This window comes from Stylophora pistillata, chromosome 5, assembly GCF_964205215.1.
Source record: "Stylophora pistillata chromosome 5, jaStyPist1.2, whole genome shotgun sequence".
Classification (NCBI taxonomy): domain Eukaryota; kingdom Metazoa; phylum Cnidaria; class Anthozoa; order Scleractinia; family Pocilloporidae; genus Stylophora; species Stylophora pistillata.
In genome coordinates this window covers 29,245,318-29,258,315 of record NC_142523.1, presented here as the reverse complement: position 1 = coordinate 29,258,315, position 12,998 = coordinate 29,245,318, and the positions used below count along the sequence as shown (strand labels likewise).

The 12,998-nt window shown below is 38.0% G+C and overlaps 2 protein-coding genes across 2 annotated transcripts in view; one reads left to right on the top strand and one right to left on the bottom strand.

The window, feature by feature from the left end:
* Positions 1–12,998, top strand: part of LOC148731310 (hemicentin-1-like) — a 311,654-nt gene that overhangs the window by 235,481 nt on the left and 63,175 nt on the right. The gene's annotated exons all lie outside the window — the stretch shown is intronic.
* On the bottom strand, positions 179–1,327 carry LOC148731312 (uncharacterized). The gene has a single exon (XM_088760755.1). The coding sequence runs from the start codon at positions 1,325–1,327 to the stop codon at positions 179–181; it is 1,149 nt and encodes a 382-aa protein (XP_088616881.1).

Genomic DNA, 12,998 nt, shown 5'->3' with positions numbered 1-12,998 from the left:
GGTGCTTATCATCTTCAGCTGATCTTGTTTTGCTACTTCCTGGTTTATGGAGGGAACAATGAGAGCCTTCCACTGCAAAATGTCGGTTTTTGCCAGCTTGAAGTCATAGAGGAGATCATCTCGTTGCTCGCTGCTGTAAGGTCTCCAAGACAGTCCTCGAATTTTGTCTTCGACTTCATCAAGGACATTTCGCAGATTTTGGACACTCCTTACAGTTTTCTGTGTGTTGGTGGGAACAATTTTCCTGGAAGTCGAGATCTTGTTCATCACCAAGAGCGAGCTTACGGCAATGATCCGGACATACAGCCTCCTCTGGACTACAATGAACGCGAAAATCAGTGTTCAAGTAGCGTTTTGCTTTCTTCAGTCTTTCTAGAACTTCAGCGCTCCATTGCCTTTTCATTCCCCCTTTCTCTAAGTCGTCGACTATCATTTCAATTTTATGAAAGCCAGCTAAACCATCGGCAGTAGTGTTGTCGAGACCTTGCAATGACTTTCTCTGTGAGGCTTCTCTGACTTCAAGAGTCTTGAATAAAGTGGAGCGACTTTGAGGTTCAAACGTCTCCTCCTGACAGAATTGCATGTACTGGCTAATCATTGTAGAGCGCGTCACTGTACGCACGACGTTCGGCATCTTAATGGTGTCACCACTGTCTAACTGCAGCGACCTAGTTCCGTAAGACACATCCTGGTAAAAATATGGACGATTAATGAACTCGATAAAATGGTCCACTTTACTCATATCAATGCGCACATGATGATGTTTTTTCTTCTCAGGCACTCTTCCAGGACCTATTGTTTTTGCATGACACCGCGTTCTTTGTATCTGACGAGTTGACAACTTATCGTATGGTGTGTGCAGTTTCTTTAACGTGCTAATCGAATACTTATAGGCATAAAGGCTTAGAATTTGCGTTTTGGTGCTTTTGGCTTCAGCATTCTTGTAAGCGGTCATCAAAGCTTTCAGCACGTCATCGGCTACTACTTTATCATTATTTTCTTCACCAGGAGATATCAAGGCATGAAAGCGCCCCTTACCGTCGTTTAGGGCTATCACATCGTACACCAGCATGCAGTATTCAGCCGCTTTGTGGATGTAGTATTGTCGTTGTGCTGCAGTGCATTCATCTCGTGATTCAAGTTGTGAAGTTAGTGGTAGTCGCGTGAAAGTAATATTGCTGACAATTTTGTCCATCGCTGCGTTGTAAGTGCTGAGAATCTCTGTGTCGGTTTTCTGAAGAGAGGTTGCTTGAGCACACCCTGGACCCCAGCCGGGACTAGAGAAAGGCTTTGGATTGAGAAAATGACGGAATGGAGTGGTCTCCATTTCGGCTTAATGTGCATGTATAGTAGCTTTCGCATCCGATCTGGCTGGTCTGAGAAATAAGACAGTCTCACTAACAACGGGAAAGGTAAGCGAGTATTTCTGAACATGATTTATCAGGTATAATGCCTCTTTTTATTGAAAGACTCAGTAAAACGGAAAGGCATATTTAGGGGTTAATTTGCGACAAAAAGAAGGGTTTCATCTTTTATCCAGCAGTGTTGTTTTCATATTAAGTTTATTCCACAGCCACTAACACATTATTTTTCTGAGTTCCTTGCCTAGTGTGCATGGTTGATGTGGCATGCGCAAGCTAAATACACAGTGAGAAAAGTACGGAATCTAAGGGACAATAAATAGATCCAACAAACCTTTCAGAAACTGCTCCCTCTTGGTCTTGTGAACTTTCGGCAGAACCCCGCCATCTTGAACTCAACAATCGTTCAGCATGCTTCTTCCGGCAAGTGGTGCAGACAGCTATAGAGTAGTGCAAACGATTAATAACTCGCGATCGTAATGTATAATATTACTGGCCTGACCAGCTGACGTCCTTGTGTATGTGTTTAAAGGAAGAGTATTCTTGAGCGGTAAGGTGCGTCGACGCGAGCTAAGGGAATGGGAAGAAATTTACACACCCGATCCACCACTCCAGAATATTGCCGCTCACTAAGTTGCCAGCTACGCAGACCAGTTTAAAAAAAAACGAAAACAAGAAGACAAAAACAAAAAACTCAAATAAAACAAAAACAAAAATGAAACAAAGAACAAAAAGTAAACAAAAAAGAAAACAAAGAAAACCAAAAATATTTAGAAAAAGGAAGAAATTTACTCGGCAGTTTAGTATGAGCTACGGGAAAGTTGAAATGTGAGCAACAATAACAGAAACTTTTAGGAGTAGTGTATAGTAAGGGTAGACTTGTAGGAGTGCAGGGCTGGAAAATAGAGCTAGCAAACCACAAGTTAAGGCTTATGGTACTTACGTGATCCAACAGCAGCGATTACGCCAAATATACGTTTTACTTGGTCGGCCATTTGGAAGTTTACAACGTAGCTGCCCGACACACCTGTAGTTTTCCCGGTGTGGATCTTGGATCCCTCCAGAATCTTCCATGTGAGTGTCGGTGCCTCGGGCAGATTGTCATACCCGCGAGTTGACTTCTCGACAAATGTTGTATTCCCGTTCTTGCCATGATTAGCTCCACTCCCGTAATAGCGCTGCATTTGGATAAGTGGAAGCTAAGTAAATGGGCGGATATATCTGCGTTGCAGTCGGAGAGCAAAACGTGCTTCGCTTCTTCCCTACTAGACCCACACGGAGTCTGTACTATTTCGTAAAGAGAACAATTTAAGGGTTCGGCAGACATCTTTCCGATAAACAAACACTACAGCATGAATGCTTGCGCAGTTAAGTCAGTAAATGTCACGTGACAACTGGTGTAGATCCCAACGGATTTTAATTGAATTACAGCGAAGTAAACAAAGTTTCGAAGGAGGGAAAATAATCCGGCATAGGATAAAAGAAGCTGTTAGGAAAACGAGCTCTGTTGCGTCCTGCCGAAAAAAAAAAAAAATCTTGCTACTGAAGAGCGGTTAAGGAAATAATACTGGTAAGATCTTCGATGTCCACTTCTCTGTGGTTGATGATAACTGAATTAGTTGGCGATAAGCGTGCAAAACAAACACAGCTGTTTTACTTAATCAGCGCTTCGTGGGAGATAAAAATGGCCATAAACTCAAAATATACCTTGCCTCAGAAGAGTGGAATAATGTGCTCTTCAGTTAAAAGAGACAGCTCTTTGTGTTTAAGAACATCGTAGAAAAAAGTTTTTATAGACACAATTTTAAATAACGCTAATTTGCATAATCTATTAACTATAAACACAGGTCTTTCCTCTTTAGAACACCAATGTTTTCAACTTAACGGCGAAAAAGTCGCATGATATGTATTTTTCAATATAAAAATCCGCTCTTTAGTTTTATTTTATGATTTTAAACAAGTTCTCAGATCCCAAATTTACCTGTTGGTCGGATCGCGTTATCTTTGATTTTGATCAAAATGCCAAAAGTTTTATTCCATAATTTACTTATTAGGTGTAAGTGCTTATAGGCTGTAATAGATCTTACTCTAGATCAGGTCCCACACAAGAGAAAATAGTTTTCAACCACATGTACCTCACTCATCACAAATTTCAGTGCTCGAGGTAAGTATTTTGAAAAACTTGTAACTCAGTTAAGAATATATACAGTGTAATCATTTCACCGTTAACGTAGTGGCAGGTTTTTTTCCTTTTTCCCTACTGTGCCAAAAAAATGAAAAGGCTGGGGGAGGGGTAAGAATTCAACAATGAGCATAAAATATCAAAGCCACTGATTCATTACTAAATTCCAGAGAGGAAGGGGGGTTACTATACAGACCTTCTTGAGTCATATGATCTGAAACAACATGTCAATTGTGGAACTCATACCAGTGCCCATACCCTTGATTTAGTTTTTACAAGATCAGATGACTCACTTATCAAGGATACCAAAGTTAAGGATCCTGTTATTTCGGATCATCTTGCAATTCATTGTGTGTTATCTATTCAGAAACCTCAATTTAGAAAAAAATTGATTAACGTCCGGAAATTACACTCCTTAAATATGGACTCCTTTAATAAGGGCATTATGGATTCTCCTTTGTTACAAGATTAAGCTACTGACTTAGATACGATGGTAGATCAGTATGATAGGGTTCTGTGACAGTTATTGGACCAATATGCTCCAAAAAAGAAACGTCTGGTAACTGTAAGGGCATCTGCACTGTGGTATACATCGGATGTCGTAGCTGAGAAAAGGAAAAGGAGAAGACTGGAACGGAGGTGGCGTGCTTCGCGGCTACAATGGGACCGGGATGTTCGTCAATGCTGTGTGGTTAACAACCTAATTGCTACATCGAAATCAGCGCACTACACTTCAATCATCAATGAACATCCCTCAGATCAAAGGATATTATTCGCGACTGTTAATAAATTACTTCAAAACCCATCTGGGAAGCGTTATCCACCCTCTGTTGATAATTCTGCACTGGCAAACTCATTTGCTGATTTCTTCATTAACGATATTGATAAAATTCTCTCCAAACTTGTTCAGAGAAATATTATCGTAAGGCCCTTACGGCCAATACCATTAACATGTCCTGTGGAGTTCAGTAACTTTAGAAAGGTTAGCAAGAGGAAGTAAAGGTGTTTGCGTGTAAGCCCTCTTCTAAGTCATGTGTCTTGGATCCTTTACCTGCAATGGTTCTCAAGGGCTGTTTCTCGGTGTTTCTACCTACAATAACTAAGTTTGTCAATTTGTCTCTCTCAACTGGCAGAATGCCTAATGCATTGAAAGTCGCTGCTTTATCTCCGTCTCTGAAGAAACCTGATGCTGACTTTAAACAGTTTTCAAATTTTCGTCCTATTTCCAATCTGACGCTAATCTCGAAGATCATTTAGAAAGCCGTTGCTGAACAATTTACTGACCATGTAAAGTCATACCACCTAGATGTGATGTATCAGTCTGCCTTCAAGGTCTCGCACTCGACTGAGACGGCCTTACTAAAAGTACAAAATGACATACTGCGTGCTGTTGATGATAACAAGTCGGTTATACTCCTTCTACTCGACTTGTCCTCAACATTTGATACGGTTGACCATTTAATACTCTTATCTAGACTCTCCCATCGTTTTGGTTTAAAGGGTAATGCCCTTGCTTGGTTTGACTCGTATCTCAAATCTCGCAAACAGTTTGTGCAAATTGAAGAATGTCAGTCATCACAACGTTGTTTAGCACATTGGGTGCCTCAAGGATCTGTGTTATCTAAGTCATCTGTTGAGCTATGAGTCAAAGACATTGACTGGTGGATGACAAACAACATGCTAAAGCTCAATCAGGAGAAAACTGAACTGATTGCAATTAGTTCAAAATTCCGCCCAAAGCCTGCCATTTTATATGTGTCAGTTGGTGATGAACAAATACTCCCCTAATCTTTAGCTAGGAATTTCGGTGTCATATTTGACAGGCCCCCAATTTTGTTACGTGCACGAATGACCAACGGATGTCCGCTAAACAAAGCATATATGAAAATAGACTCCCGAGTACGATATAAGGCACGCAACAAAAATGTAAAAACAAGCAGCTACCCATTTTTACTATTATTTAATTAGTTTTACACTGTCCAATTTACTTAGGTTAAAGATTAAATTAAGTAGTTCGTAAAGCAGGCTTACAATCCTTTATGCCGTAGAAGTGTTCATCGTCTTGGTCAACTTCGAATTCCAACTTCCACCGACTAAAGACCACTGCGCTTGGCTTTCTTGATTCATCGCATTCTTTCCTTGTACACATCTCTTTCTTCTCTCCGAACATCGCAAGGTCAAAAGGTTATAGCCTCGTCACATCATACCTTCCACAAGTTCAGCCAGCAAGCCACCAGGGTAAGCCCTCGGGAAAATCCTTTTTTTGTACTTCTCACAAGCCAGCTCTTATACATTTACTATAGGTATCTAGAATGTTCTATTACTATTTATAGCGTATTACAAGTTGTAATAGTTTTGGAAACTGCTGAGTCACATGAAAGAAGTTTCTGGAATATTACAGAGTAAAGATAATTCTAGAAAAATCTGGAATTGCGTGACAGATTCAGGGAAAATAATTCGATCGTCGTAACACCTATGAATCTGGACACAAATGGCAACAGTTACACTCTCAGCCGACCCGAAGGCGGGAGGAGTAATATCAAAGACAAAAATAATATTTCTATAAACGCGGTTTACTTAACAGAGAATTGACCCTTGACATGCAAACGCTCTGTAAGAAGACAGGGACCTTCTGATACACGTTAGAGAGCGTTTGGTCAGAGATGATCAAGAAGGATCAAAGTAGCCATCTAAATCTTTGAAAGTCTTCAAAATATGACCTACAGCAAATTTGACCTTCTCAAAAACCGGTCTCAAATTAGATACTAAAAAGACAGTGCTCGACTTTTTCCTTGAGAACGATGGAATACGCGACAAATACGTACCAGTCTCCGCTTTCACCACCACATTGAAAATAATGCTACCACAATGCAACGCAATCAGAGCGCGCACACCGTCTGAGTGAATACTAAGCAACGCCCCTCGATAAGCTATTCATTTCACCTATATCTTTCATCGTTGATGGCAAGATTCCTTTATGTACGAGATTCTGAATTCCCAATCCGGTACATAATTCCATGTTTAAAAAACCAAGACAGTCCTTTGATTAGACAATCCAACATTACACGTTCTGTTCTACGACCTATCTCAATCCCATCTTCTTGAGTTACAAAAATGCTATGTTTTATAAGGTATGGATATACACACCCAGATACGTAAGTCCGGAGTGGTAAGATAATTTAAGCTAACTTGACAAAGTTCCAGTTTTGTTGTACACATTCTTCAATGATTCGTGGCCACTAATTTCCTGTTACATCGGCTTGCTTGACAATCATAGTGTTAAATACATGCGGTTTTACTAGGGACTATTTGATTAAATACATCTTTGTTTTTGAAGGCTCGATTATACGACGCCGGTCAATACTTCCTTTGACATTCCACAAATCAATGTTGGCGACAAGAAATAATAACTTAGTTAATCAACTACTAAATATACCGAAACAGGAAAACTTTATTATGAGCACGTGCAACCTTTTTGCGACAAGGGAGAAGGGGTGGGAGTTGAATGGGCTTTAGAAGGATTCCTTGGTTTTCAGGGGGGGACCGAGGGAGGATCAGTCGTCGCTGACAGAGTTAACGAGTTAAAAGGGGGAGGAGGGCGGAGACTATACAAGACTGAATGCCAATGAGGGAGATCGTAAGTATACTACACAGCCTTGAGTAGGCCTGCTGTCCCATTCTGCTCGGAAACTTCTGGCGTTAGGAACAAATTTTTGCGGTTCTAGCAAACTTAAGCAACTGTCACCAATCTGAGCAATTTCTTAGCAACTTATACGTTTATAGCAAGATAAAGTCAACTTCATACAAAACTTCGATTTATGCAAATTTCTTGAACATTCGCACAGGCCTGTTATCTAATATTAGAATATTAGAACAGATAATCAGACAAAACGATGCACAAAATGGCTGTCTTTGTTAATTTTCTCTCCATTATACGGAAACGGAAAATGCATATTAGAAAATGCAGAATTGTAAAGTTTATATATAAAATGCACTTTAATAAATAAAAAAAAATTTTCTGTCTCTTTGGCGCCCTTAGATCACTAAGCACCATTAGGTCACTCCAAGCATTTCGGGGAAGGGGGAGAGGGAGATCTAATTTTTACATGTATTCTTTTTTCATTTGCTTTACCAACTTATCTTATGCCTCTCATTTGTTTTACAAGCAGCAGAAAACTTAATCAATAATTTTTGGACAAGAAAAAAAAAAAGGACCATTCCAGTCGCGTATCATTTAACGTACGCCCACCAGCCTCACGAACTTATCAATTCAGAAGTGGGCAGGAAAGAAATTAATTCCTTTCTTCAAAAATAAATAGAAAACATTTTCAAACACCATTGCTTTCCTTACAAACCATCATCACTGGCAACTTACGCATCTTTTAGCGTACGCATCAGCGGCCTCCCCAACGAACCAAATACTTTCTTTTCACTTTATGAACTGAACATTGTCCACAAACCATCAACTAAATTAACAATAAGTTGAAATAAATTTACAATTATCTCAGTACTGTTTAGAAGGGAAACATTATTCAAAATGACTGCTTTTAATAGAGACTCAGTCAATACTATACCCGATAGTTGCAAGCCCACAATGTTCCTGTCCTCTTATTGGCTTGCTTCGAAGTAAAATAATAACCATTCAAAGGAAATGATAATTGGATTCTGACATACATATTTTTATGTATAATACTTGTCATCTCCTTCCTCTTTGTTGTTCTTGTCATTGCGGAACGAAGTTTCGTGTTTTGCGCTTCTGCAATTTTCTTGGAAAGAATCGATTTATTGGAAGAGGGACAAATTGAGAAGGTATTATTGCTTTTTTTTTTTGTTCTGGTATCGTGCGGATCACCAAACATGCTTCATCGTTGTATAGTTCAGTTCTTATATTGTTGATGGCGCGCTGTGTATGACTAATTCTAGCGGATGATCATCATCCATTTTATTTCGATTCTGAGTTGTTCTTTTTCCATCGGTGTGCGCCTCTTTCCGTTTAACTGTTCGAAATGCGAAATTTTCAAGAGTTTATAAAGGAACCATATTTTGGTAACTATCGGTTAAAACAGTCTAAGGACGCTGAACTAATTATTTTTATTGCTCACCACTTAATCGGCTTGTATAAAAAATAATGGAGTCATGAGTTTAATTTGTGATCAACAGAAAGAACAGTGCGCTAATTGGCAGATCAGCTGTCTTACTAAAAAAACAATCATATTAAACAATCATCATTATTCATATCCTCTTAATATATGTAATTTTTCTCACTATTACTGGTGTCATTATCATAATTAATTTTTACCCCAATTAGTAGTAATGTCGCAGTCTGGTCAATTTGCCGTTGTCTATAAGAGTGCAATAAAACCCTGCTTGCGTCAACGCGTCAAACAATACGTTTATCAGCTCTCAAACACACTGTTAGTGATTTGGAGCTCCTTTCAGAGCTCACTGAATCTTTGATCACCCAGCATCAAGTGTTTAAGCATTCAGAAAAGTGTACTGACGATTAGTTCCTGGAAGGAAACTGTAATCCCAAAATAGTGCATTTGTTCGTATGCTCTACTTTGTTGATTTATTAATTTTTTTCTTTTACGACTCCGAAGATCTCCGTTAGACCGATTCATACACTTCATTTCGTCCCTCTGTTAAGATAAAAGTGATTTTTCGAAGAGTCAATCGAATCTTAAGCGGGAAAAAATAGAAAACACCTACTGTTTATCAAACTGTCGCAAGCTTAATATGAAGCTTGTAATGAAATAAATTTAATTTGATCTGAGACGGAACGACTCGTGGAGGTAAAAATTTTCAATTGTTTTGAGTACTTTTCGTTTTAACGTCCCAGATAACCTCCCATTACCACCATGTCGAATTACTTGGGATTAAAGTAAGAGTGTAGAGAATGCACATGGTCGGTTTCAGCACACACTATCTTTATCCTACCCATAATGGATCTCTACTTATAAGATACTTTTTCTTGTACACTAACACAGCAGAAGCATCTTATGCATCAGGAGTACCGTAATAACAACAGCGATCAAGTCGATATTGAACGAACTAATGACAAAAAAAAAAACAACAACAACAACAGCAACAAAATGACTCCGGCAGCGGCAATATATGTCCAAATGATAAATATTGTTCATACAGCAGAGTAAAATGGATGTACAAAGAAGAAGATAGTACATTATTCACACTAACATATAAAGAAAGGAAATAATGGAGGTTACAAACGTGCTTATTTTTACGATGTCGAGTTTTGAGCTGTGGAAGCATCACTGTCATACAATGAAAGGGGAAACCGAGTCATGATATCCAAAACAATTTTGGGAGAAACACAGCTGGCCAAATCGTTTATGATTTTCTTCCACGAAAGCAGTTCCTCACGCACAAAAAATTCGTTTTTTAGCGCTAGTCTTCCTTTTACACTTAATTCATCAGGAACCAATTAATGAATTGACGATAGAAGAGCTGTTAAAATTTGAAGAGAAACAGGTGAATATATTATTTTAGTCTTGTCCAACTTTTTGTTTATCAGGAACTTGTCGCTCTAATCTTCATTTTCCTCATCAAACATCTGCTGAGTCGTATTCTTTTCAAGATATAAAATGTTCCTTCGTATGATGGTTTATTTTTAACCCAGTATAATTTTCTTTCTGACCTTTTATGGCAATTATGTTTAATTTCATTGCCTTCCAGTAGGTGGCTCAGCTCATCGTGGGTAGGTGTATGCATTTGTACGCAATTTCTTTTCAAGTGATGATATCTCTTTCTTCTCTCTGCCAAAAATATGGAAATAAGGTTAACTAAAATAAATGAATATGTAAATACATTAGATGATTATACATTAAACATAATAAAAATGTTGGTTTCGAAAACAAAGACCTGTATGGAAAAGAATAATTTCTACATAGGGTTTGCGGAGCAGTTTATGATCAACAATATTTTCTGATACAATAGCATGTGATTTATCAAGTTATGGCTTCTTTGTGATGCGTAATCGAGTGAGATCATAGCGGTATATTTTTGGTGGACCAACGTTAGCTACATTGCTTTTCTTGTTTACTTGACAACTATAGTTATATCAAGACGACTCGAACTTTCGCTAGATTGAATTTGTAATTGTTTTCTTAATCTACACTATTCAGAGTCGTGAATGGAGCTAAAAGCTCTGTTCCAAGGATTCGAACCTTTCTCACGGGCTCATTAAAAAGTAAATGGAAAATGGCTCTCAGAGAAAACCTTTATGTAAAACATGTTAATCCAAATTACAAGACGACCTTAGCTTTGAGATGTTAAGTTTCTTCTTCAAGGGAAGTGTACCAGTTGTTTGAATTAAAGCACAAACTGAACTGCAACTATTCCTGTTTTATTCTCCGCCACCTTATTATTAGCGTAGTTTTGATCGCTTGCCTTGGAATGATTTCTAGTTTTAGAGACGAGACTTATAACAGTGCATGACAAGACAACGATATTTTTTACAATAATTTGCTTACGGCTAGAAAAAAATTAATTCTTCCTTGTATCACTTATATTTGTAATTTGCAGTATGCTATTCTGAAGATTGTCATCATATCTATCCACTGAATTCAAAATGTCATAAAAAACGCACTGTTTGAAAAGGAAAAAATGAAAGGGAAAATATGGTAAGCTGGTGGGCTATTAATTTCCAAGAAAATAGATATCTTTTCTGGTGAACGATGAACTATCTTTAAAATACTTTCTCACCATGTAGAAAAAAAGAAGTGTCATTTTAACTCCAAATGCGTTTCTCATTGGTCGTCAAACGGAAGCCCGAACATGATAGGAAAAACTAGAGAGAGGTTAATTCAAGTTTTTAGCATCTAAGAATAACAAACATAAATAACATGGAACACAATGAGAACTACTGGTTCTATTAGTAATTGTGCTATCCAATAAAGTCATTATCTTATCTAACGTCTAACCACACTGAGATCTACCACCGTCGTCAGATAAGACTGTTACAGACGACACGACTCAGACAACGATTTAAACTTTTAACGACTTTCGCTCCTGTTTTGAGTCGCGCTTTAATTCGGTTCTTTCGATCTAAATGTGTGGAGTAGGGAATCTTAAAATTTGAGTTTCTGGCGGGTTTTCTCACGTCTGACAGACATTCTTAAACCTGTTCCTGGGTAAATGAACCTTTTTCATATTTCTTTAACGCACCAGGAGCTCATTGAATTCACCAGGTTCTATTTGTTTCCAGATGAATATACGTTCGGTGAATCATCAACGAACGCATCAGATGCTGCATACATATCCTTAACATTTGATAATAATAATAATAATAATAATAATAATAATAATAATAATAATAATAATAAACTGGAGAGAACTATATATCGTGACTTATGCCTCTTGCTAAATTTCAAAACCTTGCTCGGTGAATAGTATTCAGATCGACGTTTTCAAGCAAACCGTGTCACGATGTATTCAATCCTATGTTAATCTGAGATTTTAAGGCTTACTTTTAAACTTAGCAGTATCTTTTGGTTTAATAGTCAAGCCTAAAAACCCTTGGATAAGACTGTTGTCACCGATGATAAATGAATTTTTTAAATCGGCAGCGGTTGTCTTTAGTTTCTCAATTAGGAGTCAAGGCCATTTGAGGCAACTGCAATCACCCACATAATTTTGATTCTTGAGATTCACCTTTGGTGATCTCCTTTCCTGGAAGTTTGAATAAAAGCCACAGAAGGAACAAAATTATTTATGCCTACAAAGTTCAAACACCGGTTAAGGAAACGCGACGTTCGAGACTCGATAAAAAATCATCACTACTATAATTAAATTCAGGAAAGGCTCATAGTTGTAATTAATCGGCATTTGGTAACATAGCAGCCATAAATTAAAAACCAAAGCGCTTTCTTGGCGATATTATAAATGCGAAAGTTTACTTGTCCTATTATTTTCCTTTGGTTGTACACTACTTTATTGTAAAGCGAATCATTTTCGTCCTGAAAACTTACTTTGCAATAAGACAATTGTTTGCATCACGACCACAACCAAACGCATTTGTTTCCTCGCGTGCACTCACCTTATTTTGCCAGTTGTGTGCAAAAATGCAAAATTTGTTGCTTGTCTTTTCAATTTCCCCTTCTTTAACTACCTGAGTGACCTGTAAATGTAGGTAAAATAAAGTAATGATACTCTCAGCTCGACCTACCGCGAAAGTACTTATTCTTAATAATCAATTCATTCTGCAGATATCAAAATACAAATTTGTCAACGTATCAGGATGATGGGTAACTTTTGTCATCGAGAAAGGACAACGTGTGCGGTACTAATAACTCTTACTGGCGCTCTATGGATTCTTCCAATCGTCCGGATGGAAACGTGCAATCCCAGTGTAAAACGTAAGTAATAAAACGTTCACGTGGGAATAGCATGTATATGTCAATATTTCTTCTTTCACAAATATATGGCATGTACTTAAA

Bases quoted from the DNA above. Each gene is read 5' to 3' on its own strand.
- LOC148731312 (XM_088760755.1), bottom strand. From the start codon at position 1,327: ATGGAGACCACTCCATTCCGTCATTTTCTCAATCCAAAGCCTTTCTCT.